We start from the raw sequence: 26,693 nt of genomic DNA, 5'->3' as shown, positions 1-26,693 counted from the left end.
ATAATAATAATGAATAAAATAACTTCCCTTCAAATTCAGATCATTGGTTTCATTACATGTTCCATAGCATTTTCAATACAAGATTTGTAATGAACGATCCTCATCACATATATGAACAGTTCCCAAACTGGGTGCCTTGGGATGGTGGTACAACACCTAGTCACATTTTTTATGGTCATTCTGATCGGCAAAACCAGTGCTGGTGGCTGCCAATCATAAAATATGTAGACAAATAGAAGTGCAACCCTGTCCACCAACACACAATAATTTTTTTCTGAATTTCTCAATAGGAAACTTTTGGCCTAGGGATGCCATGAAAAAATGCTGATACTCTATGGTACCGTGATTCAAGAATGTTTGGGAACCACTGGCATATATAAAAGATAAAAAGGGTTCCAAGATAGTGTAGTACATTTCACACATTTATTTACAGAACACTATAATAGATCAAAACATAGCAAGTAAAACATGATTCTGTCACAAGGGTCACAAATTGAGTCTTTACCAGATGTTTGTGACACTGAAGTGTGTAGATGAATTAAAGATGGAGGCAGTATACAGCCCTGACAAAGAGCTCAGACTCGAAACGCGTTGGTATCTACTAGTGGTGTCTGATCCAAGTCTTTGCCAGGATAGAGGTTTTGGAGCCTCCATCTTTAATTCATCTACAAACTTCAGTGTCACAAACATCATGTAAAGCCTCCATTTTTCATCCCCAACCACTTTTTCCATTATCTGGCTATATGCTAGCGCCCATTTCTTGTCCAACCACTTTATTTTTACACATGTTTATTGCTTGGAGGCTTAATTAGTGCTCCCAGGCACACAACTAGAACATATATCTTTTCCATATTCCTGTAAGGCCCACCACAACAGGATGTAGCTCTATTATCATTGCTTGGGAAATGGGTGATCAAGTAGCAATAAGGTTAACTGCAACATTATTATATTTGCTCTTAGCAGCTAACACAATTCTACAGCAGGGTTATTAGTTATATTAGTTTGATAAATATCCTCAGCAGTACTATGCTGTTTGTGAATAACACATCCCGGGGAGAGATGTATCTCACTTTGGAGATAGCTAAAAGTACCAATCAACCAGCTCCTGTGATTTTCATACACAGCCTGTGACATGGCATTTAGGAGCTGAAAAAACTCAGGAAGTAGTTGCTGCTTAATGTGTGTTGAAAAAAACTGGGGCACCTCCCTGTACCTGTCAGGATGACTAAAGAGCAGCCCATAACAGCTACAGACACAAAATCAAGCACAAGGTAATACAGCTTTTATAGCTAAATTCTGGGTCTGATCCGGAGGTTGGAACAGGGTTCCAAACTGGAAATTCCTGAGTCAGCGCGGTTCACACCGCAGTGACCCGGCTATTCCGGCGTGGAAGTGGACGTTTGGAGATTACGTCATCTCCAAGCGCCACTGAAGGCGCGCTCAAGGTCATCGTGACCCGGATCGTGCCGTTTACACTGCAGGGTTTCACGGGTTATTCCCGTGTTAAACCCTTCAAGTTACCTGTGTTGGATTGCCGGGTCACTCCTCCCGGGAATCCAACCCTGTCCCCTTTTACACCAAGGAGCTACCCCAGGTTTGCCTACCCTCCCAATTTGGTCAGGAGTCTCCCAAATATCGGGTGCCTCTCCCAGCCCCCCCGACTACTACTAGAAACCCCAGCAGCAGGGGGGGCCCGATGACGCAATTTGCTCTGAATTGCGTCATTGTGGCTCCGCCCCCTGCTTCACAATGACTTTATTTTCGGCATTGTGAAGAGGGGGTGCCCCCATACGGAGTCAGTGCCCGGCCATACCCCCCAGCTGTATGCAGGCATTCAGCTTCCTCCGGGAAAGAGGGAGCTGATTGTCGGCAAGTATGAGCTACCCGGGTTAACCCTGCAATAACCCGTGTTTTAGCTCTTGTGTAAAAGGGGTATTAGAGAAGCAACATACTGAGATTCGAGCCAGGTATTGGGGAAGGTTTAGCATCAATACTAAGAGCTGTTTAAAGTATAAGCAGCAAAAAATAAACACATGGTGACACCAAGGCCTGGGCTCCTAGGTTTATGGAATACCTGTATGGCCCGATATGGCAGATCCTACTCACCAACATAGGAAAAAGCACCTGCAACCAGTTTACAATGCAGCAAAGCAGACGGCCAAGACTGAGTAGAAACAGAGAAATCACAGCACTATAAAAGAAAATTGAAAAAAATAAATTACTAAGATATTTGTAAAAGCTAATTGGTAAGATGAATGAAATCCATGCAAAAAGATAATGTATGTTTGCATAACAACACAAACAGAGTCTCCAGCAACCTATCTTCCAGCCAACACTCAGGTCTACAAGTGATTGTATAGTTCCCCAGGTCACTGCTATAAACATTGGTGAGACTCCTGTCACCCACTGGTAAAGTTCCTCAATTACAGCAACATATGGACCTCAGCCTGTATTATCTACAGTAAACAAGTGACAAAAGTGTTCCACTCTGAACAAAAGCATTTTGTCACTATCCGAGGATTCATCCACTTATGACTAAGCCCAGGGCAGCCAGTAGCTTTTCTCCAAGGAGGAAATATTACAGCCCTAGAGTTTGTGTTATGTTACTTACACCCTCTCCTCGATTTAGGGTCATCTACCCTGGTACGCCTATATCTTCCTTGCCGCTAAGCACTAATCCAGTGCATTGTGGTCCCTCATGTGTCTCTATAAAGTGACAGAATTGTGCTTTTATAAAATGTAGGACTCCTCTTTCTATTCTTACCACTTCTGGTATGCACAGTAATCACGCTGCTTTCAGCTGTGCCATGACTCTCTAAAATACAATAAAAAAATCCAATTTGCAATGCTATACACTGTAGAGACAACAGCATGCATAGCTCTGTATAGGTTAAATACAACTTTCTTCCCGTCCGAGTACCGGAAGCAGGAATATGATAGATAATATGTGTATACAACTGATATTCATTACAGTAAATGACTGAAAAATGTTGCAAATACCATCGCAGCTGCGATCTCTCATGGTTTGCAATTGCAAAAATATGCTAATGACTCACTTGCCGTCCAGTGATTAGAGATGCCCCCTGAAAGCATCCCACATTCGCCGCTCACACACAAAACAAGAAACATCAAATGCAGATCAGGTGGCCCCATCAGCCTTCTGAGTAAAGGTGCATACACACGTAAACATTTTCTGTCCAACCATCCAACTAGTTGATTGGTTATAATGAAAATCTGGTAAGGTATGAAAGCAAATGACAATCAGCAATTTGCTCCCAAACACAGAAAAATGGACAAAAACTGTTGTTTGAACAAATTGTTTAGATCAAACATTTAACAAACTTGTCTGACGATCATTTTCATCTGTTTTCTGGCATTTAGGAGCAAATTGCTGATCATCAGTTACTCCCATACGTTACCAGATTTTCATTCCAACCTATCAACTAGTTGTATGGTTGGACAGAAAATCTTTACGTGTGTACCCAGCCTAAAGCTGCATCCACACGTAAAGATTTTCTGTCCAACCATCCAACTAGTTGATTGGTTGGAATGAAAATCTGGTAACGTATGGGAGTAACTGATGATTGAGGCAAGGCAGGAAGCAATGACACCTAGATGTATTAACATCTCAGCAGCTGGAGTGGGGAAGAGAAAACTACCCCTGCCAGTGATTCATGGCCCACAGTGCATCAGCCTACTGCTGATGCGATATGTCTTATTTCCTGGTCGGCCCCAAGATCTTCCAAACATGGCAAGATCTCGTATGCAGCCGGGCCCCCGGGGGTGCTGCTGCAGGCTAGTACACATACACTGGCAGGTAAACCTGCCGATATGTGAAAAAGCGATAAGCCACACAGTGCGCTTATCATTTTTAGATCTGATTGATTTCCCAGTGCCATATAATATCACAACTTTAAGTTTAGATCCTGGGGGACCACCAAGTATGGACAAACACATAATGTTCCACAGGAAAAGGGGGTGCTATATGTGTTGGCCTCGTCAGGATCAGTACTGAAAATATCTTGTGTATTAGTTTTGTAATACCAGCTCAGAGTGGGTGTTTGCAGATATAAGAATGTGTGAGCGAGGGGGGCTCTCATAGTACTCCCTCACTAAGGCCCGTACTCAAATTGAGGCTAAAAGTCCAGACCTTTCGCCTGCTGGACTGTTCGCCTCCTTCGCTTGTTTTGCAGGCGGAAAAGTATAGTGCGCATGCCCTCTATTCCCCGTATTCAATTCCAAAGTAGGCGAAATCGGGAACCGGCGAAACCTGGATCGGTGAAAAGTCATGTAAATTTTTGGGTTTTGTTCCTAGGAACCCCCTAAAGATGTCCAGACATGGGGGTTCAGTCTGGGTACCCCCGTTTAGCCCTGCAGAATATGTTCTGCATTTTTAAATAGCCGCAGCAGGTGTTTTTTTTTTCCAACATTGAGGAAGTGATGCAGAAGAGCGCTTTTTTTGTTTTGTTTTTAAAAGTGGTCCCATCAAATTTGGGGTACATGAAAATGGGCACTAGCATATTTTTAGGTCCCTAAAGTAATTTTTTAAAAATTCTGCCAAAAAAACCTGCCACTAATAGTCTATTCTAGAAAAACACCGCTATTTTTAAACACTGTTCCCCTTTTTTTTTTTTTTCCCCAAAATTTAAAATAATTTTTTGGGGGTGTCCCGATTTATTTATTTTTTTTGCACATTTCGTTTTAAGGGGGCATTCCCAAGGGTTCAAGCAATTTTTTTTTAAGCCTGCACCCCTAAACCCCAATTCTGCACTTTTTTTCGACTGCTAAAGGCTGGCGAATATTTATCCCCGTTTTTTTACATTGACTATTCGCACCGGCGAAAAGTCTATGTAATTGAATACAGACATAATTGAAATAGGCGAAAATTACGTAATTTTGCCTCAAATTGAATACGGACCTAGGTGTTTTAGATTTTTGTCTGCATTGTGCCATTGCACTTATTATGTAAGCCTTGGAAACTGATAAAGTACCAACCATTCAGCTGCTGTCAGGTTACAGGCTGTGTTTGTAAAAAGAGTGTAGCTGATTGGTTGGCACTTTAGAACTCTCCACCCTAACCCTCCCGGTTAGTGCCTAAACCTAACCCTCCCCCTTAGTGCCTTAACCTAATCCCCCCCCTTAGTGCCTAACCCTAACGCTCCCCCTTTGTGCCTAACCCTAGCCCCCCGCTGGTGGGCCGCAGCCTAACCCTAACCCCCCGTCCTCAGCCCAACTCTAACTACCCCCTCCCGCAGTCCAACCCTAACCCCCCGGGGTGCCTAAACCTAACCCTCTGCCCCACCCCGCGGGGGGCACCCGCTAGACTTACTATCGGAGTCCCGGCATCAGCATCTACACTCATGTCGGGATTCCGGCGCCTGTTTTCTGTCCGCGGTTCGGGATTTCGGGTCAGTCGGCATCCAGATGGTAGGTAATGTAACTACATCCCGATCTATATGATGCATGTTTCAGCACTGCTAGAGGAGCCATAGGTTGCTATAAACCTGTGTATATAAACTCCATCTCTCCATCTTTCAGGAGGCTTATAGAAACGATGCCAGACAGCCCAGCTGGAATATTAGTAGTAGTAGTAGTACTAATAATAAGTATTATTATTATTATTATTATTATTAATAATAATAATAATAATAATAATAATTAATAATAATAGCATTCAAGTTCTTTCCTGTGTATCACGCATGCGCAGTGGCAACAACGGGCAACTAGTACTAACCTCTGCAGGCTGAAGAACGCATGCGCAGTGGCACCACAATAACCCGCTGTAGAACGCATGCGCAGTGGCACTGAAGCGCCTGTGTCGGGCTGGTTTTAGTCTTGTTGGAAGGGGCTTGGTTGTACAGTAAAGTCCCGCCTACTTTTTTTCCTATAACATGACAGAGGTAGGCGTGGTTAGAACGCTCAGTGCATTCACATCCGTCAGTATCAGCCCTACGAAGCCACACCCCTGTCGTGACCTAAAGATCACGTGGACATGCCGCGCCCCTCCCCTCCCCCACTTCCGGTGCAGATCGGGATGTGGCGCTCATGACGTCATTTGGACCGCGTTGGAAGCGCTGCCGGGGCTGAGCGTGACGTGGCAGAGAGACGAGTATCCGCCGCCGGGCACACAGCAGAGCAGCACCTCGGCCACTACCGACCCTGAACATGGGCCTCACCATCTCCTCGCTCTTCTCCCGGCTCTTCGGCAAGAAGCAGATGCGGATCCTGATGGGTGAGTCGGGTTGGCATGTCGTGACATAGAGCCAGGCAGTGGGCTCCATGGACCGCAGTCCTTGGTATAGGGATCAGCCAGAGTTACACAGTTTATGGAAGGGGGGACTCAGTAGCACTGGTATGAGTATAGGAGCGTCCAGTACCACATACCCCGGAAGAGGGACATAAAGGCACAGTCATGGGTATAGTGACATGCAGAGTAACAGGTCCAGGCAGTGGGGACCTAAGAGCAGAGACATGGGTATAGTGGCATGCAGAGTACCAGAGATCCGGGCAGAGGGGACCTGGGAGCATAGACATGGGTATAGTGACATGCAGGATCACAAAGAGCTGAGCAGATGTGTCCTAGGGGTGCTGACATCGGTATAGTGATATATAGAGCTCCAGTTAGAGGACCTAGTAGCACAGACATGGGTATAGTGGCATGCAGAGTATCAGAGATCTGGGCAGAGGGGACCTGGGAGCATAGACATGGGTATAGTGGCATGCAGAGTTACAGAGATCTGGGCAGAGGATACCTAGGGACACAGACATGGGTATAGTAGTGATATGCAGGTTTAGAGAGTTCTGGACAGAGGGGTCCTAGGGGCACACACATGGGTATAGTGATATATAGAGATCCAGTTAGAGGACCTAGTAGCACAGACATGGGTATAGTGACATGCAGAGTAACAGAGATCCAGGCAGAGGGTACTTATGGACACAGACATGGATATAGTAGTGATATGCAGATTCAGAGTTCCGGGCAGAGGGGTCCTAGGGGCACATACATGGATATAGTGACATGCAGGATCACAAAGACTTGGGCACAGGTGTGTAAATGTATGATCAGAAATCCCTAAATAAAGAGGTGCTAGGGGAAAATAAATGTGTATCGTGACGTGCAGGATCACCAAAATGCGGACAGGGGACACCTAGGAGCATGGACATGATTACAGGGGCATTCTTTATCATCCAGGAAAAGGGGAGCTGGAGGTACCGATATTATATTGGGTATTCACGAGCACAGGTCCCACCAGAAGTGACTCTGAAATAGGTGCACTGCCTGTTTAGTGCACAGGTTCTCAAACTCTGTTCTCAGGACCCCAAACAGTGCATGTTTTCCCGGTCTCCTCACAGAATCACAAGTGAAATAATTAGATCTTTTAAAATGTGTTAGTGAGTAATGAATACACCTGTGCACCTGCTGGGTGACCTGGAAAACATGACCTGTGTGGGGTTCTGGGGACCGAGTTTGAGAACCACTGATATAGTGCATCCAGTATCTCTCACATCCTGGCAGAGGTGAACCTGAGATCTAAGAATTGGGAAACCAGGATCACAGTTATGGGTATAGGGGCATTCAGAATCTGAGATCTTGTAAAAGTGGACCCAAAGGTCCATATATTGTATAGGGGGATCCAAGAACAGAGATCTAGAAAGAGATGTACCTGAAAACACTATCCTGTCTAGGTGGGGACAGCCATGACTGAGTGGAAGCCAAGCTCGCACAGCAAGGTTGCCAAGTGTAATTTTTGTAAATATCTGAGCTTAGGATAGATTTAACCAAAAAATAATAACCTAAAGTTAAGCTATATTTTTACGTCAATAAGCAAGCAAATATGTCATCCACCACAATAGTTTGTATATGGGAAAGAATGGATATTTTGGTATAATGGTATGGAATCAGTATGATTACCGCTGGACGGAAGTTGGAATCCCGACAGCGGCTGCCCGACTAACCTAATTCCATAACGCTCCCTTAGGGGTTCCTAACCCTAACCTTCCCCCCAGTGCCTAACCCTAATCCCCCCTCTAAGTGCTTAAACCTAATCCTCCCCTCCCCACTGCCTAAACCTAAATCCCCCAGGTGGTGCCTCACCCTCCCTCCCCCTAGCCTAACCTCCCGAGGGGTGCCTAACCCTAAGTCCCCCCCGGGAGCCCTAAACCTAACCCTAGACACCTGTCATTTAACCCTTGCCGGGATTAAGCAGTCGGGAAGCCGGCTGTCGGCATTAGGTCCGCCGGCTTCCCAACTGCATACCGATAGTATAGTGGACTCCCCTTTCTGTTATCCCAGTTATTACAAAGCTTATTTGGTTAGTTGCGTATTTAAATGCCTGCCATCTGTTTCTTTTTTTTTTTTTAACTTTAGTTTCTAGCAGAACTAGACTATGAAATAAAGGCCCCCACACACGGAGCGGTATAGCGGCCGATCGGACTGTTTGGAACGATATTGCAGCTATATCGTTCCGTGTGTGGGCATGATATCGACCACTGTGTGCTCCCATGAGGTCGTCAAGTCGCTGCTCCAGATATTTCTGTCTGCACTAGAGGTCTGGAGAATCGATGGACGATCTTATGCTAGTCTAAGGTGGGGGTGTGGCTGGCATATTCGACGTACAGGCAGTGGATTGCTCCGTGTGTGGGGACCGCCCAATATGTTGGTCATCGGATCGTGCATCGCATCGCTTGGTGCACAGTGTTTGGGCCACTTCACTCTACCTGACTGCCTAGTACTAGTACTATTGAGGCATATAGGCTTGGGGTGGAAAAGGGTGGGCAGGAACCTATTTTTTGCACTGTGTATATGTAGAATTGTTAAATTTATATCTAGAAAATGTTCTCGAGAGACTGTCATTGTCTGATAAGGGGGTTGGGCACGGGATGCCGGCGCTTAGGATCCCGACAGGGTTAGGATACCGACCCTCTCTCCCTGCAGCCTAAATCTAACTCTCCCCCTAAGTGCCTAACCCCCATACTTACCGTCGAGATGCTGGCTCTGGGATCCTGACTGGTGTCGGAGTTCTGACCGCCTGGATATAAACTACATCACGGATAAGGAGGCTGTCTATTTATACAACATGCATTCCTTCATCTTCAGCTGTATAGAATCATGATATTGCTTGATTTAGGGAGCAGAGTTACTGTTCATTAGGTGGGGTGTTGGCATAATACAGTGTTGGCTAACCTTGACACTACAGCTGTTATGGAACTACATAACCCAGCATGCACTGCTACAGTTTTGCTATTAGGGCATGCTAAAACTGTGGCAGGGCATGCTGGGATATATAGTTCCACAACAGCTGGAGTGTCAAGGTTAGCCAACACTGGCATAATACAACGTTTTATATTCACGTAGCCCCATATAATATAGACTGAACTGCAGTTTCTAACCTCTCCTATTTGTGCGCTTTGTCACTGGTTTCTGAACACTAGGATATCCACATCCCTTCCACTCCAAGTAGCAGGTTCCTGCCCACATCAGCCCCTTTGTTCAGGAATGTGACACATCAGACATGGAGCATGCTTGTGTGTGACCGGTATTGTGCAGGCTTTCCTCCTGTCTCCACGTTCTTCTGTGCTTCCTGGTTGTGTGTCCATGCAGGGAACATTATGCAACATGCTTATCTTCCTGCTCCGGAACTCCTTTGTGATGTGGAAGGGGAGGATAAGATATGTTTCAACAATTTCTAGATTTGTTTTTTTTTCGCTCCTTGTACAATAATTAAGGCAGGGGTTTATGAACATGCCCTTTCTATCATTACTGTACAAGAAGCATAATAAATGTTGAGATAATTTTCATTACGTTTGCAGTTTTGCCATTATTTAAATATCACTGCATTTGAATGGTCATGTCATACTATTGTCCCGAAACACGCACACCTGTTTCATACAGTCTCAAAGGTAGTGTCCTGTAGGGTTACAGTTATTTTTATTTAGTTTCACTTCGTTTAATTGAATTTTGGATTTTAGTATTGGTTGCAATTTTCTAGTTTGGAGTGGGTGGGTTACTCTTTAAGGGCTAATGCAGATTATTTTTATTTAGAAGCTTAAATTCTTTCTTGTAATACTGTGCACCCATATAGATACACTGTACGTGTTTTTTACACTTTTGTTTTTTTACATTGGAATTTGATTATTGCTGAATGAAAACAATTATAATCAAAAACCTGCAAAGCAGATTGCAATTTGATTATAAAGTTGAACAAAACAAGGGAGAATACCACTAATAGACATCTCATCCCATGAGTAATTCTATATGTAAAGGAGCCTATCCATTACGCGACCTGAAAAAATTAACAACTCGCGTTCAGTCCTTCAGGTCGCCGGGCGCGGTGCCTGCACTGAACGGCGTTCACTGAACGTCATTCAGTGCAGGATCCCGACCTCCTATCTGGGAACATGTGGATCTGACGATCGTCGTCAAGTTGACCAGAATGTACTGTAGATAGTTGGGGTAGGCAAGGACCCAGCGTGCACGCGCTTCGCTGGTCCTTGCCAGCTATCCATTAGATGACTTTCTGAACAATGCGACCAAAACCAGCCTGGCTCCTCTCCCCCCCCCCCCCCCCCCCCCCCCCCCCCGACGCCAGCAGCAGCCGGAGGACGGAGCTCACTCCTGAGCTCCGGCTTCTGGGTCCCGCAGTGCACTATGGGAGTGACGTCATGATGTTACTCCCATAGTTCTAAGGAGTGGGCGCCGGGGACGGACGGCAGCAGGCTCTGGAGCGGGGTTTAAGGGAAGTATTTTTTTTTTTTGTGTGTGTATGTGTGGGGGCATTAATACTGGGGGCACTATTGGGAGCACACTACAACTGGGGGGCACTGCAGGGGAGCATTACTACTGGGGGGCACTGCAGGGGAGCATTACTACTGGGGGGCACTGCAGGGGAGCATTACTACTGGGGGGCACTGCAGGGGAGCATTACTACTGGGGGGCGCTGCAGGGGAGCATTACTACTGGGGGGCGCTGCAGGGGAGCATTACTACTGGGGGGCGCTGCAGGGGAGCATTACTACTGGGGGGCGCTGCAGGGGAGCATTACTACTGGGGGGCGCTGCAGGGGAGCATTACTACTGGGGGGCGCTGCAGGGGAGCATTACTACTGGGGGGCGCTGCAGGGGAATCATACTTTTAATTCTGGTTATGTGAATATCGCTAGGGTGTATGTGTCTGTGAGCTGGGCGGAGGGTTTGGGGGTAAAACAGGGGTGGCATTGTGAACCTTTGCGTAGGGCACCCTGAAACCTTTCACCGGCCCTAATCTTGGAGCAGGTGAAACAAATATGGAAATTCTCTATTTTTGGCTAAAAATGTGGAGAAAATGTGAAAAAAATAAAAGTAGTGGAAAATGGATTTAAAGTACTGGGTCATGTGTTTTGGGGATGGAACAGGTGTGTTTAGGAGTGCAGGTGGCTGCAGCAGGTGTATTTAATTTTTGTTTAAAACTGCCCTTTATAGACATACTAGAACTCATTTAAGTCAATTAGCACTGTTGACTTTTTTTCTACCCTTGCTGACTGGTGGCCCAATATAGTTAATGGTAAAGGTTCTGGGATACTGCAATAGTTCAATGTCACTCGAGTAGGGATTTTCCAGAAGAAGGGACACTCCTAAGGTTTTAAAATAGGGAGTCTGCATCGCCAATTATGCCTCAACTAAAGCAAACACTGAGCCATGAATTAAGTCATTGCTTTATATACAAATTGGATTTGGGCTTGTCAGCACAATCGGTGACACAGTTGCTGGTGTCACGAGTACCTAGTAACTTGATATGCCATGTTTTCATTATTGTTCCTCCTGCAGACAAAATGGCTGTCACCTCTGATCAGCTGACAAGTACACCTAAACAAATATGTTAAATAACATTGCCGAACATCCTGTTCATATGACGCCTTTCTGGATTTGTTTGCCTTTAATGAACCCATGGTAGTATGCTGCCAAACCTTTTAGTACATCTTTCTTTGTATATGTTATGTTTTTAGCCTTGGCATCTGTTCTACATAATGATCGAAGCAATTACATCTCTGTGCCCTCTGTAAGGGGTTGGATTGAAGCAGATGTCACAAGATTAAAACGTATCTCTGGGTAATCCCTAACTCCGGGATGGAGAATAAGTAATCTAGAAGCCAATTGTTGTATCTAGGGTCTAGATGGGGCAGACCCCTTATAATCAATGGAAAATCCTTTTAGAACTTTTCCTGTGCATTGGCATCTGGTTCATCACTCATTCCAAGGACATAATGTACACAATCCCAGCTCCAATATTCTATGCAATGTTGCAGAGAGGTTACTATTCTTTATAAATAAGCCATACAGTATATCCAGTTTGCTCTGGCCTACCTGCTTAGTCCCCCTACCTGGTTAATGTCATTGGCATCTGTGGTATGTGAAGGGCTGTTGCAGGCTGTGTATAGATGTGTTATTACCATGATTGATGGAGCGATCACTGCATTGACCTTTGTGTCTTCTGTATGTACAGTGGGACATGAATCCTGAGCGCAGGACAGGCCTCTAGTGTTAAATTAAAACGGAACTTGCAAAACCATATTTAATCCAGTACACTAATAGTAAAAAAGGTTATTTCAAAGAGATAATTAAAATAGATCGAACATGTTTTCTTTAAATGAGTTGACCTGTTTAATTCGGTGCAGGGCTCTGTATCATGTATGTCATTATTGATTAGCTGGCTTGTGACTGGAAATTGCTATTTTGCCTGCAGTGCTTGTCGCTTTGAACGCGTACTGAATCTGGACGTTTTTGGTGCTCTACTCATTTACTTCTCTGAGCTGGGCGCACAATACTTCAAAACCTGTGTACAGGAATAAAGCCAGTAATATAATCTGTGTGCCTGCTGTCTGTGATATTCTATTCAATGTATGCGTCTTAGCTTTTAGTCAGCCGCACATGTCTATAAAATGTACTGCTTGGCACTGGATGTGGGAAATATTATTGTGTGGTGTGGGGCAGTGAAACCAGAGACGACTGACATTTATTGTGTTGTGATCATTTATTTAAACAGTGTGGGGCTCACATAGTGTTGTCTGTGCAGTAATGGGAGTCATTTTCTGTATATATGCAATCTAAGACGTATAGGCTTATTATGCCCCTCTACATGTTGATAGGCAGAACTTGGGGGGGATTGATGTAACCTGTGTACAGTAAGGACATAGTGGAAGCAGCCTTAGGGGGCCTATTTGTTGCGGCTGCTTCTACCTGATGTAAGATCCGTACTGCTGCTGATAATCGGCAATGGACCATGTTTAAAGGAAGATTAAAAAAAAAAAAAAAACTAAACCATCTCTAGTGCTACCAGCCTAGGCTGTCATATGCAAAATTGGGTGGATAAAGAGTGTGGGGTTCTCCCGGTATAGCCAATGCCAGCACTAATCAATGCCAGCCAGGGCTCTTGGCAATATTGCATAGGAATATTTGGTCCCTCTAGTTATCCATGAGTTGGAGAAAAAAAACCTTCATGAGCAGACTTGTTCCTTATGGAGCCATGGCATGAATGAGAAAGTGTACCACTTCTATTTATACAGTCGGGTTTTGCCATGGTCAGGTTTGAGATCCCCACTGTATGGTGTATATACCGCTGTCCTATGTGCATGTTACGTAATATCCATATTTTACAGTCGCAGACATCTTAATATATAGCACAGATTGATATTTTTATGACGCTGCGTTCTTTGCGGACATGGCGTCAAGTCTACATGAGTTCGTGTGTGTTTAATCCTATGCTTGACCCTTTTTACGCAACTAGTTATATATCTCTCCATATTTGTACATATTTAGTTATTTACCCCGTCAGTGTTCTCTGTGGGGTTACTTGCCTTCGATACACAGCCTATGTATTAGAAACACAGCTTTATCCAAAACAACATTGAATTTAAGATTGAGTTAAAAATTTTGATGGTTAATGTTTAGTATTGAGGCCTTTGTACAAATCTGTATTTATGCTACATTCTTATCTCTCTCTGCAGTTGGCCTTGATGCTGCCGGAAAAACCACAATCCTGTACAAGCTGAAGTTAGGCGAGATTGTCACAACCATCCCAACCATCGGTGAGTCATTTACTGTCAATCAAACATTTTGAATTTAGTGTTTTGGGGTTTTTTTTTATTGTTTTTTGTCGACCGATACATCGGGAAAGAACTTTTGTCTGATAGTCTCATAGAGGGTGCCTGTAGTGATGTAGACAAGCAGTAACTGGTGAATGAGAAGTTTAATGTTTAGGAGCTGGTCCATTCCAATGGTTTTAAGAAGTGCATGCAACATGAGTAAACTCCTTTAAGGGGGAATTCTATTATTCGTAAGATTTACTGCAGACTTTTAACTACTGTGTTAAATGCCCGGAGCTATTTAGTTAATACCCGCTGTAAGCTCAGAGGGTGCACTTAACGCAGATTCCTGTCTGCACCCTTAATCCTGGCCTAGTTCATTCAAAATGTCTTCCTCCTTTGTCTGTAGTCCTGTGTATGCATCTGTCCATCCTATCGTCAGTCTGATATTGTTTAGGCAGGTTTCTGTGTTTGCTTAAGTTTTTCCTAATGATTGGTCAGTCTTTCAAAATCAAGAAGTGACCATATTAACATTCAATATTACATTCTTATCGGCTGATGTCTAGACTCTTGTTTCTGTCCCTCAGTCTGGAATGACTGCAGGAAATTGCTGAATTCATTATATTGCCTGGTAATACTTGTTGGTGCACTAGTTGGCGCTCGTGGTGGATGTGGTGTTGGCAGGTGCATCCTTAGTGCTTGGAGGATCGGATGGTTGTTTATAAATGACACCCGCAGCAAGTTGTCGCCAACCCCTGACGGTGGTGATGGTGTTTTAGTATGGCTTCTAGTGTTAAATATAAGGTTTAATCCATATGAAGGATAAAACAATGAAATCATATTTTGCTCATTTCCTTTTTGACATTATTTTCAGTCTGTAAAGCTGATCTATGTCTGAGTTAAACATAGCAAATATCATTTCTGTATGTGGGGGATGACTGATTACCTAAAGACTACTGTGTAAATGTTACACAGATGTACTGTTTTACGGGTAGAGATTAATTTATACTGGCTTTTACTTTATTTCAGCTGCCCATGTGCTCACTTTAGGACTGATTTTTTGCTGGGTACTTTGTTTAATTTTTATTTATTTTCTTGTTTTAAGGCTTCAATGTGGAAACTGTAGAATACAAAAATATCTGTTTCACTGTCTGGGACGTTGGCGGCCAGGATAAAATCAGACCCCTTTGGAGGCATTACTTCCAGAACACGCAGGTACAGAACTTCTTATACACAGAGCTCTGTAATGTTATCAGTGGGAGGGTTACAAACACTGTATTACAACTAAGCAAAAAAATAAACCCCTTTTTGGTATTGTATATGAAATACTCAGGTATGTAGATGGTGGAGGGGTGTTGGGGGAAAAAATAATTAGGATGCCTCCCACCCCTATGGAAGTCTTAGGGCTCAATTCATTTAGGAGAGAGTTTGCAAATGCCAGTTTGTATCCTGAAACTCCGACATCGTGTGACTGTGCGCACCTGAGAAATGCGAGATCCAATCACAAATGCCAATTCACGGTACACTCAGTGAGGGTGTGCGGCTTTTCTTCAAATGTGACCTAGGAGAAGGTTCTTAAAAGGTCTCAAATTGCTTATTTTTGAACTGAAGCTTATTTATTTTTCAGCAAATTAAAGTCTTGTTGGGGTACAGAAAATGTCTGTACAGAGGTTTTTCCAGTGTGTTTTTATAAAAGTTTGTAACCGTTAAAATAAACATATTTAGCTCCAATGTGTAAGTTCTATAAACCCTCTCCCATGAAGCATACATCCTTTGCACCTCCGCGCGCCTGCCCCGACATCCTTTGCACCTCCGCGCGCCTGCCCCGACATCCTTTGCACCTCCGCGCGCCTGCCCCGACATCCTTTGCACCTCCGCGCGCCTGCCCCGACATCCTTTGCACCTCCACGGACAGGTCTTTATTGGACAAATGATGCTATTTAAACTCCAAGTGCATGATTATTCTTTGGGAGTGGTGTACCATAGGTTTTGCACTGTCCTGACATTTTTTACTGTAAAATAAAGATTTTTCCCTACCTTTTTACCTGCTGACAGGAGTGCACACACAAAAATACCAATTTCATCAGAAAAAAACAATAGGTTTGGAATTTTATTTGCAAGTTTGCTGTGAAAACGGCTCAGTGGACCCATCTCGCACTTAACTGAATAGTGTAAGAAGAAAAATGGATCAGTATCCACAATCCTAATTACTTCTAAAATAAATCCCTTTATAAATATACCAATAAATGTTAATTGACAAATGGTACTTAAATTTCATTAAAATTTTGAATGCAACAGATCTGCTTCATAATTACAAGCACAAAATAAATATTTACCACTTTGAAGTATCCCAAAATATTGCACAAAAATTTGAAAACCTGACTAGAAATATACATGTCAAAATATTGTCCAATGAAAGTTGGTTATGGTATACTTTGTATTGTAAAGTAATGATGTATATTTGTAATTTTGGTTTGATATTTTATATACAATATTTCTTTATATTTTTTGTTTCAAAGTGTAAAGCTGGGCATCCACTATACAATTTTCTGTCAGATATCTGTCCAATCTGGCTGGTTGGAATGAAAACCTGGTAATGTATGGGAGCCAATGACAATCGTCCATTTGCTCACAAACACTGGAAAATAGCCAAAAATGGTTGTTCAGACAAATTGGTTAAAACACACAAATGTAACCAATTTGAACAATTTTTTTTTTTATTTTTTTTTTTCTTTGTCCTGTTATCAGTGTTTAAAACCATATGATTGACTGTCATTTGCTCCCATAGATTACCAGGTTTTCATTCCAACCAGCCAGATTGGACAGATATCTGACAGAAAATTGTATAGTGATTGTATAGTGTATGCCCAGCTTTAGCTTGTACGTTTTGATCTGTACACACACACACACACACACACACACACGTACACTGAAGACATATTCATAAGATACACAATATTTTTAAAGATCTAAACATAGATGCATATAGACTTTATTGTACCCAAAGCACACACTTTACATAATAAACTCCACACCCGTTCTCTTTAATCATAGTAGTTTACTTAACTAGGGACTCCTTCCTCTTCATTTCCTCAGGTGCCGGGTACAAACTAGACCAGTGATTCCCAACCTCAGTCCTCAAGGCACACGAATACCCATTTTCCACCAGAAACCTGAGTCTGATCTGGGTTTTTGGACATGGTTCCAACCCACGTCAGACCCTGTTTACACCACACCTTCGATCCGGGTTAGCCCCATTCACACTGAATCCGGGTCTGCCCTGCTAAACTTGTGAGGTCATAAAAAGTGGGAGGTGACTGTTCCACAGCTACCAATCAGCTCATTTTAGGCATGAACCAGGTCAGATAACCTGGGTTGCGCCATTTTCACTGCACCATTACCCAGGTCCATCGCGGGTAGCTACCTGGGTTGGATTCCCAGGTCACTTGATCCAGGTTATTTTTCAGGGACCCTTTTCAACTGAGCCACTACTTGGGAAGACCCAGCAATAACCTAGGTTATTGCAGCAGTGGAAAAGGGGGTATAACAGTCCTGGTTTTAGTTATCTCGATGATTGTGCACAGATGGTTATATCAAAATAACTGAGGTACTAATTAAGTCACTTGTGCTCAAGTATGGCTATCCCTAATACCTGGACTGTCATGGGGGACATCCACTGGACGATTTTATCCCTGTCCAACCTCTTAACGATTTTCCCTTGAAGTTTCCCTTGAAATATGATCTTCCGCTCTGAACAATTTGCAAACTATTTGCAAAAGATCTAACAATAAACTATGTTGTTTTAATCTGTGATTGAGAGCTTTCAGCTATAGTGGGCAGATAGTGGTTCATCGTTTGATCGTTCAGCGTAAACTATGTGTAAACGATTTGTAAGCAATCAAGTGAAATTGACCTGCATGTTCAGTCGATGGAGGAGACGATCAAACGACCAGCGGGAGCGCGCATCGTACATCGTTAAACAATTACTTCACGATTTGCAAACGATGTTTGAACGATTATCGAACAATTTTATCATTATCGTTCAACTTTATCGTCTAGTGGATACCCCCCTTTAGTGTGCCTTGAGGACCGTGGTTAGGAACCCCTGCACTAGACGATGTGTCGTCCAAACCGCTGCATCGGACAATATATATCCCAGTGTGCACTTGCTATGTCGCTGACTGTGCGCTCCCACGCGTCGTCAGCGACATCACAAGTCGGACCTGCATGCGGGTCCAACGGGCGAAATTGTCAGTGGGGGCCATGCTGCTGAATGCAGCATGGCCCTCGCTGTCGCTCCCAGCATCAGCAAGTGTGTATGCACTTGACGATGCCAGGTCCTGCCGCACGCGACATCGGTGCTGGGTACACATCGCTAAGTGTATACCCAGCTTTAGTCTACCGTCCTACTGAGGCTCCTCTCTCGGTGTCAGACGTCATGGTGCAGAGACGTCTGCACTGCTGCGGCTGCCTGGCTGCTCCCGACTCCTCTCTTGCTTTGCTGATTGGCCAGAGCACCTCCTTGGAGTAGGGGGAGAGTGGGAAAGCACGTTTTGCTCTTCTGATTTGCTGGAGCATGTCCTGTGGAACCTGGCTTTTTTTTTTTCTTTTTTCACCCTACAGTCATTTTGGGACCATATCGGGGGACACAAAGGCATTGTGACAGAGTTTGAGGCACTGGTATAAAATAGTACAAATTAAGAATATATGTCAACACTTGGTTAGTGGTGGTAATATGTAATTTTACAATGCAGAATTACTGTTAACCTTTATTACTTTATCTCAAATTGGATTTGTGGATTAAGTTGAATGTCCTCTCTACATAACATCTGGCAACAGGCAGCGCTGCTATATCTGTAACAGGACTCATCGGGGAAAGTTCTGTGAAGTAAAGGTGGTTTGTTGCATTGGTGAAAGATGTTAGTAGGCTGATTAAGGAGGTGCTTTCTGGTCAGTATTTAATGTATTGGGAAGCTAGAGCTTAAACTGAAGGAGAATTGATATAGTGGGTGCAAATAAAACCTAGTTAGGAGACATTTGTGACAGGGCAGAGAATATGGGGGCTGTAGCATGTTTAGGAGGGATAAGAAAAGGAGAGGTCACATTGTGTAATCTGTTATGTTGTTGAATTATAGCTACCACCAATCAGTACCCTGTCAGCGTCTTTGGGGCAAAATATCATCCCAGACAATCCTTGCAAATGTTGTATTCCTAGTGCAAATACCAGGGGCAGCACCAGGCCACAGTGTCATGGGTGATCACTAGCACAGTATAGATTGGGATACTGTAACTAGTCACACTGCCACAAGAAGCAGATTTTTATAACACTGAAAAACCACATCTTTTCCCAAGTGGCAAAATCATACAGGAAAAAAGAGGTCTTATAATAAAATACCCAGAGCTTAGGCATTCACACTAAATACAGACATGCTGCTAATTAGTTTGCAAACAGCACCTGAGATACTTGCTGGTATATGTAGTGTTAATTCAGGGCAATGTTACTATTTGTGTCTAAATATTTTAAACCCATACTGAGAGCCTGACTATTCATAGATTGTATAAACATGGGCTGCTAGTTAGTTCTTATTAGTATATTAGGCTGATGGTTGATGTTTGATATATTACTGATGTTTGTAATGTTATTTAGAAACAATATTGCTGTTCATGTCTCTCCTATCATGAGATGGACAGGAAGAGCTTGGATATTTACCAGTCAGTGTAAATATTTTGAACATTTCAACACACTTTAAAACCTCATTGGGGACACAGCTGACGTGCCGATGACCGTTTCGCTGTCAAGTCGCTTTATTGAGGCTAAAACAAAAACAAAAGCCTTGATGAGAATACTGGACAGCGAAACGTGCTGTCGTTCTTGTTTTATTTTTCTCTGGTATTTGTACAAATTTGTAAATTTTTACCATATATTCAATAAAAGTAAAGTTTTATAATTAAGTTTTTTTGTGTGCCTCTGAAAGACTAACATTCCCCTTCTGTTTTGTATCTGGATTGATAGACTGCAATCTTATGATTTATCTGGTCAGCCTACAATATGGCTGCTTTCACAATGTGCAGGAAAAACAAACACTTTTTAACCCAGGCTCTCCAGCTGTTGTGAAACAAGTTCCTAGCATAACCTGGCAGCTAACCTTGATCTGGCAGAGCATGCTGGGGCTTGTAGTTGACAACACTGAGAGCCACAGACTTTCAAGGCATGCTTTAAGCCATAGTTTTAATACTCCTACAGTTCAGAACTGGAGCAGCCATTTTCTCAGACATGACAGCATTTAGTCAGGAATAGGAGATGGTCTAACAAACACATTTGTGACTAAACATTGATGGTTGATGTGCGTTAGCTCTTATCCATATCACATCATGTTGATACTGTAGTATGTGTGTGTGTATAATATGAAATAAACCATTGAATAGACAGCGTTCATCATATATTGTATTTTCCTTTTAGGGCCTCATTTTTGTTGTAGATAGTAATGACAGAGAGCGAATCCAGGAAGCCGCAGAGGAGTTACAGAAAATGGTACGTACAAGACTGGCACAGTAAGATGCGCTAATTCCTTTTATTGTGTGTAATTGATATTTATTTGCAGTTTTGACTGAGAAATTAATAAATTGTGTAAGTGAGCAGTTGAAATGCTAGTGTTCCCGCTATGTGTTAGTGGGGAGCAGTGTCCTGCCTTGCCCAATTTTAAAGTGGCAAAGTGCGCCTTGCCCTTATAGAAGCGCTCCGCTAAAGCAGCCTGACCTGTGTTGTTCCCACCCATGGGCTGCGGTGTCCTTCGGGTGGGAAAGGTTACGGTTTTTGGGTGAATGGATGTCGTGCACATGCTTGGGGGAAGCCCAGCACCTCCATAAGTGCTGGACATGCCCCCAAGAGAATTGGGGACACGTCACAAGGACAGTCCCACTCCCTGGTCGGCCACGCCTCATTTTTCATGAGTCCTGCCCGCACCTCAGTGCCCTGCCCCTGGTCTAGCGTGAACAGTAAATTGAGGTTAAACTTTGATAAGCAGGTATAGCAAAATGTTCATTGGTGGGACAGTTTTGTTCCCGGTGGAAATCCTGGTTCTAAATAAGTGTATGTGGAAGTGCATCTCAATATATCCCTTATATTTAAACAACCTTCAAACAAAGTTGTTGGCCAATCGTGTAATCTTTCAAACTGAAACGCGTCGTTCCCTAGAGCAGAGTGCACCACACTGAGTGTTCTTCCACTTCTGCTAGTTGGCAATGTGTGAGGACATGACTCTGCCCTCATGCATAATGGAATAAAGTGACTCATAAGGGGCAGTGGAAAGAATACCCGGATGTCCACTCCATACATACACAGTATGTAATGTCACTGTAGCGTTAGTTGTCCCTGAATCTTGCAGACATCTCTGTGGGTACTTAAGATGATCTTGCTCCTGCAGACTTAAACAGATATGAAAAGCAGTTACTAGTACAAAACATATCCCACATCTGAGGGGATGATTCTTCCCCAGGAAGTGAGACCATTATCATGGTTATTGGCTGGATAAACTAATGGAATGTTTTCCCTGTTAGAATATTGATGATCAGGTGATCTTTGTTTTTAGCTCCAGGAAGATGAGCTGAGGGATGCCGTGTTGCTGGTGTTTGCAAATAAGCAAGATTTGCCCAACGCTATGGCCATCAGCGAGATGACCGACAAGCTGACACTTCAGAGTCTCCGCAATAGAACTGTGAGTATTGCTGAACCAGTGTTAAATGCTATGCAGGAGATTGCAAAGACAGTAGTCGGTGGCCTTTGTATGATTATGGTTCTTCATGTACAATAATGGAGGCTGTGGTACAAGAATTCTGTGGTGACTATTTCATTTGGGGTCTATTGGCGGCACGCATGTACTCCTCAAAGCTTCTGCAGCCACTCGCAATACCACATAACAATGTTATTTGGAAACATCATTTCAAACTGTTTATGTAGCTGTATTCTTGGTCCAGCAATGGGGTATTGTTTCATTATGGTGTAACCCCAGAATCTGACAGAATCAGTTGTCAGTGGTGATTGGCAGCACAATGTTGTGAGTTACCACTGTCTTGCCTTTTAACTTTATTTTTTATTTTTTTAATATCCTTTATTTATATGGCGCCACAAGTGTTCCGCAGCGCCTTACAAAGTACATAGATAAATAAGTGAACAAGTTACTTACAGTACAATACAATGCAGGGCAAGGTTTATACACATTGCCACATTAGTGATCAGAACACTCAAGTAACAGGGCAGGAGAGACGGCATGCATTTGTTGATTGAAGACGGCGGATGTGAGCGTGAAGGGGTTAATGAGGTCAGATGTAAATGGCAGAGGAATGGGTGAGGGCTTCGTAAGTGAGTGTAAGAACCTTGAATTTGGCTCTGAAGGGGAAAGTGAGCCAGTTGAGGGCTTGTAGGAGAGGGGAGGCAGATGTAGAACGTTTGGAGAGGAAAATGAACCGAGCAGCAGCATTGACGTATTGGAGAGGTGGGAGGCAGGGAGGCCAGATCGGAGGTTATAGTAGTTTAATCTGGAGATGACCAGTGAGTGGATGAGTCTTATTAGCATCCAGAGTGAGAAAACATCTGATCTTGGAAATATAGATGGAAACGTTAGGACTGCGAGAGGTGCTGAATGTGTTTTTATTGTTTTTGCTTTTGGAAGCCTTAGTGTGGTTTATTAGGCAGGGTTTTCCATGTATGTTTCGAAAAGGGAAATTATCTTTCAGGGGCTTAGACATACACAAGGTGCCATACACAGAATAAAATTATGTTCTATAAATTATATGCACTCAAGGCATCCTGGATTATTTTAAACAATTTAAATTAATGATGTCTCCTGTCCACCATTCAGTTGGGTGTCAAAAATTTCTAGGAAGTATTCAACCACTGCAGATATTGTACTCGGATAAGTATATGAAAACCGGAAGACCAGTATATGAAAACATATCCATTGGTCACACATCTGATCATATAGAACCTCCTAAAGCTGGGTACACACTAGACGATATAACAGGCGATTTGTCATTTTAGAGGCGAATCAGAACGGCATATCGTCCAGTGTGTACTCACTGTTGCGCACTCCCATTTGTCGTATCTTCAGATCGGCCTGTCTATCATGATCAGTGGTTCTCAATCTTAACCCTCAAATGTTTCCAACAGGTCATGTTTTGTGAATTTCTGTCTTTGGAAGCAGGTGGGATAATTACTGACCCAGCAAAATAGATCTAACTCACATGCGCATGTTTAAAGGAAATCCAGTAAACATGCATTGTATTTGAGAACCCCTGACTTAAGGCCCCCCATACATCTGTGATGGATTGCGGAAATTCCCTGTTGTATGTGATACACCAAATCCCCAATTCTGTCCAAAAAGTGATTTGGAATCTGTAAATCAGGTTGTCCGACATGTTTTATTTCACCAACCAATCGGGGCTGTAGATCGTTTATGGTAGCGATCGGCAGATTTACCGACTGTTAATAGTAAAATGATGAGCTATTCAAGATTGGCAGATCTATTTCCTGAAAATTACCTGCAAATCACTGAAAAATATCTAATGTATAGGTGCAGATTGGGGGAATATTTGGATTACTAGGAAAAAATCACAATCTGAATTATTTTTTATGATTGCTGATGTATGGGCCCATTGAGATTGAACAGAAGGTGTTCATCTTTAATATACTGCCTCTTTATTTCTAGGTGCATTAGCCCAAATGGCTCTTTAGATGTCTGAACAACCTAAATGTGTCTTGTATAATTTGTTTTACTTTTCTTTTTGTAATTTCTTGTGACTTTATTGCTGATTTTTGTATTTTATCTATCTTCCTTTCAGTGGTACGTGCAGGCAACATGCGCAACTCAGGGGACTGGACTGTATGAAGGATTGGACTGGCTATCTAATGAGCTCTCCAAGCGTTAACAAAGACTGGCGTTCAGCAGAGGACACAATGAATAGAAGTGGTCTAGGCTCGTAACATCCAAACTAGTTCTAAAATGGTATAAAGAAATGGAACTGGCAGCAAATACTCTTTTAAGTTTCCAGATTGTTTTGTTGCTGGTTATTTATCAAGTTTTCATGTTGCTTTCAGAGCGATGTGGAAAGAGTTAATGCAGAAAATAATAAATTCTCTCTCCCTTATGTGAAAAGTGTTTTCTGGTTTTACTTATCCCCTTTTACATGCCTGGACATAATTATTGTGGCGCTATAGAATTGAATGCTTTTTTATTTTCTTGTAGCCCTTTCCTACAAGGCAAACACTTAAAAACGTAAGTTCTAAGTCAGTGGCAGAGCGTCCCTCTGTAAAGTCAGGCTGCATTACCTATCGCACACTGCGCAGAAGCTTGCTTAACTGATGTTATCAGAAGTCCTTGAATTGCTAGTTTGACTCCCTTGTGTCATTCCTTAGACATTCTGCTGAATTAAAACCTAGCATTCCGTACTTATTTATTTCTCATCCATGCCAAAAGTTTTGTTTTGTTTTTTTAATATTGCCCGTGCCAGCGGAGAACACAAAACACTATATTTGAATTGCCTACACCAATTCTGAATTTATTATTATTATTTTTTTTTAACCATGTCGGTAAGCCAGACTAACTTTTTTGCTTTGTTAATGAGTGTTGGTTGAAGGATAATATTGCCTTCGCTGGAGCGAGTTTGTAAGAATGCCTTTGCTGGGCCAGCATGATGCAGCTCACTGCTTCTTGTGCAGCAAAGGGCCCCAGCTTGTTTTATATCTCAGCAGATTGTCTCACTTTAGGATATATATTTTTTTTTTTTTTATGTTGCTTTCAGCTTGACTGTTTTTTGCCCATTGTATCATAGTTCTGCTGATGTTTTATTGTTTATTGGTGAACATATCTTCATAATGCAAGATTTTGTTTGTTTTTTTGAAATTCCTCAATCTGAACAATTGATGTTTTCTTCAAACCCCACTAAGAATTATTCCTAATAAAATAACAAAGGTTCACGTTTGTTTTTGCTTGTTTTATTTGTATCGACATTCATTGTTTGACTAAATCTCAACTGGGAGTTTCCATGCTTTAAGATGAGCGATTGGCAACAAGCGGCCCTCTGAGTCGTCACACTCCTTAAAATACCCAATGTTAGTTGTTGGATTTCGATTACATTTTTTGCTGAGAATAAAGGTTAGTGTGTGGCCTTTTGAAGGTTACAGGGCCACCTGTGTGCCCTGAAGTATAGTTGGTTCCGTTAAAGCAGGCGGTATATTGTAATTTAATAAAATGAATATTTAATGTACAGATGTGTCCTTACACATTTTTACTGCATCGCACCAAAAAGCCTCTCACGGCGTGCCAGGTCCCATGAGACTGCTTTGTCTCAAGTTGCAATTCGTAGCGACTAGGATGCACCAGCAGACTGTGCTGATTAATTTGATGTGACATTTGTAGATCTGTATTCAGATTAAGGAACTCAGTTGTGCACAAAGTGCTACAATGTAGCGGCCGCAGCTTTATTCCAAATTCCGTTGTGGTTCATATATAGTGGTCAATCCATTTAGGTGCGAGTTTGTTCTTGAAACTTGCAGACTTCACATGAATGCGTGCTGCCGAGGATTCTACAATCCAATTAAAAATGCATATTCGCGGTACTCGCAGCGGAGGTTTGCGAATTGACTGCCAAATGCGATGAGAGAAGTGCATGAAAAAGTGGGGCGACCATCCTGGACCCCTCAGTTTATAATTTTGTTAGCAGGACCGTATGGGCATTAGGAAGGTACTGTAGGTTTTTGTGTGTGGTTTTTTTTTTTATGCAAAAAAATTTATAAACAGCAAATTTTTTTTTTGTTTGTTTAATCTGAAACAAATTAGGCGGGAAAAAAAAAAGTAGGTGATTTTGGGGTACTTTGAGGGCACCTTGAAAAATTGTTACAATATTTTTTAAATTTAAAAAATAATTCTTTAATTAAATTAGTGGTGCCTAAACTAACAAAGTTGATTTTGGGATAATTTGAGAACAGCTTTGTTTTTTTTAACCCCATTATTGGACTAAGCTAATTGGAAACTTCCAATTACCTAATTAGTCATTAGGGGGGGGGGGGGTGTCAAAGGGGTTCAGCACAGTGTCCTGATATTTTAACCTTAAATAATAAAATCCTTTCAATCTCTCACCCTTAGGGAAGTGCAAATGGAAAAAATGCAAATTCAGTCTGTCTGGTTCAGTGCGAGTTGCTAATAGGATTGCAAAATGAATTCGCTATGCGAATTCGAAGAGCAAATAGCAATTCGCACCTAATTGGATTGACCCCATAGACTCAAATTAATCAGCACAGTCTGCTGGTGCATCCTAGTCCTTATCGCATTGCGTCTTGGATGCATTCTCTGCTAGCGTCTGGAATCTTATTTAGCAGAGTTGCATGGGACCTGACAGCTCACTCACGCCAGGCAAGTCGCGCTGCGTGGTATATTGAGGGCTAGATGTATGAGGACACACCTGCATGTAAGGGGGCATGTAAAAAATATGATCAACATGACATGTTGAGTCGTTTTAATACAAAAGTAAAAGTGCTACTAATAACATGAATGCCTTTAACATCCATCAGGGAGAAGTCATTACTTACGGGTTATGCTTAGTGAGGTATGGAGTCGGACACTAGCTTGATTTAAACTGACTC

At 42.7% G+C, this 26,693-nt stretch overlaps 1 protein-coding gene across 1 annotated transcript; it reads left to right on the top strand.

Annotated features, from left to right (window-relative positions):
* The first annotated feature begins 5,961 nt into the window (after window positions 1–5,961).
* ARF4 (ARF GTPase 4) lies at window positions 5,962–25,033 on the top strand. The gene is made up of 6 exons (XM_088472685.1): window positions 5,962–6,232; window positions 13,979–14,059; window positions 15,162–15,271; window positions 20,517–20,588; window positions 21,646–21,771; window positions 23,894–25,033. Exons 1-6 carry the CDS (start codon window positions 6,166–6,168, stop codon window positions 23,978–23,980), a joined length of 543 nt encoding a protein of 180 aa, XP_088328811.1. The 5' UTR covers window positions 5,962–6,165; the 3' UTR covers window positions 23,981–25,033.
* Window positions 25,034–26,693: the final 1,660 nt, after the last annotated feature.

This window comes from Taudactylus pleione, unplaced genomic scaffold (assembly GCF_031769625.1).
Source record: "Taudactylus pleione unplaced genomic scaffold, aTauple2 ptg000128l, whole genome shotgun sequence".
NCBI classification, from domain to species: Eukaryota; Metazoa; Chordata; class Amphibia; order Anura; family Myobatrachidae; genus Taudactylus; species Taudactylus pleione.
This window is presented reverse-complemented; position numbering and strand designations above follow the sequence as displayed.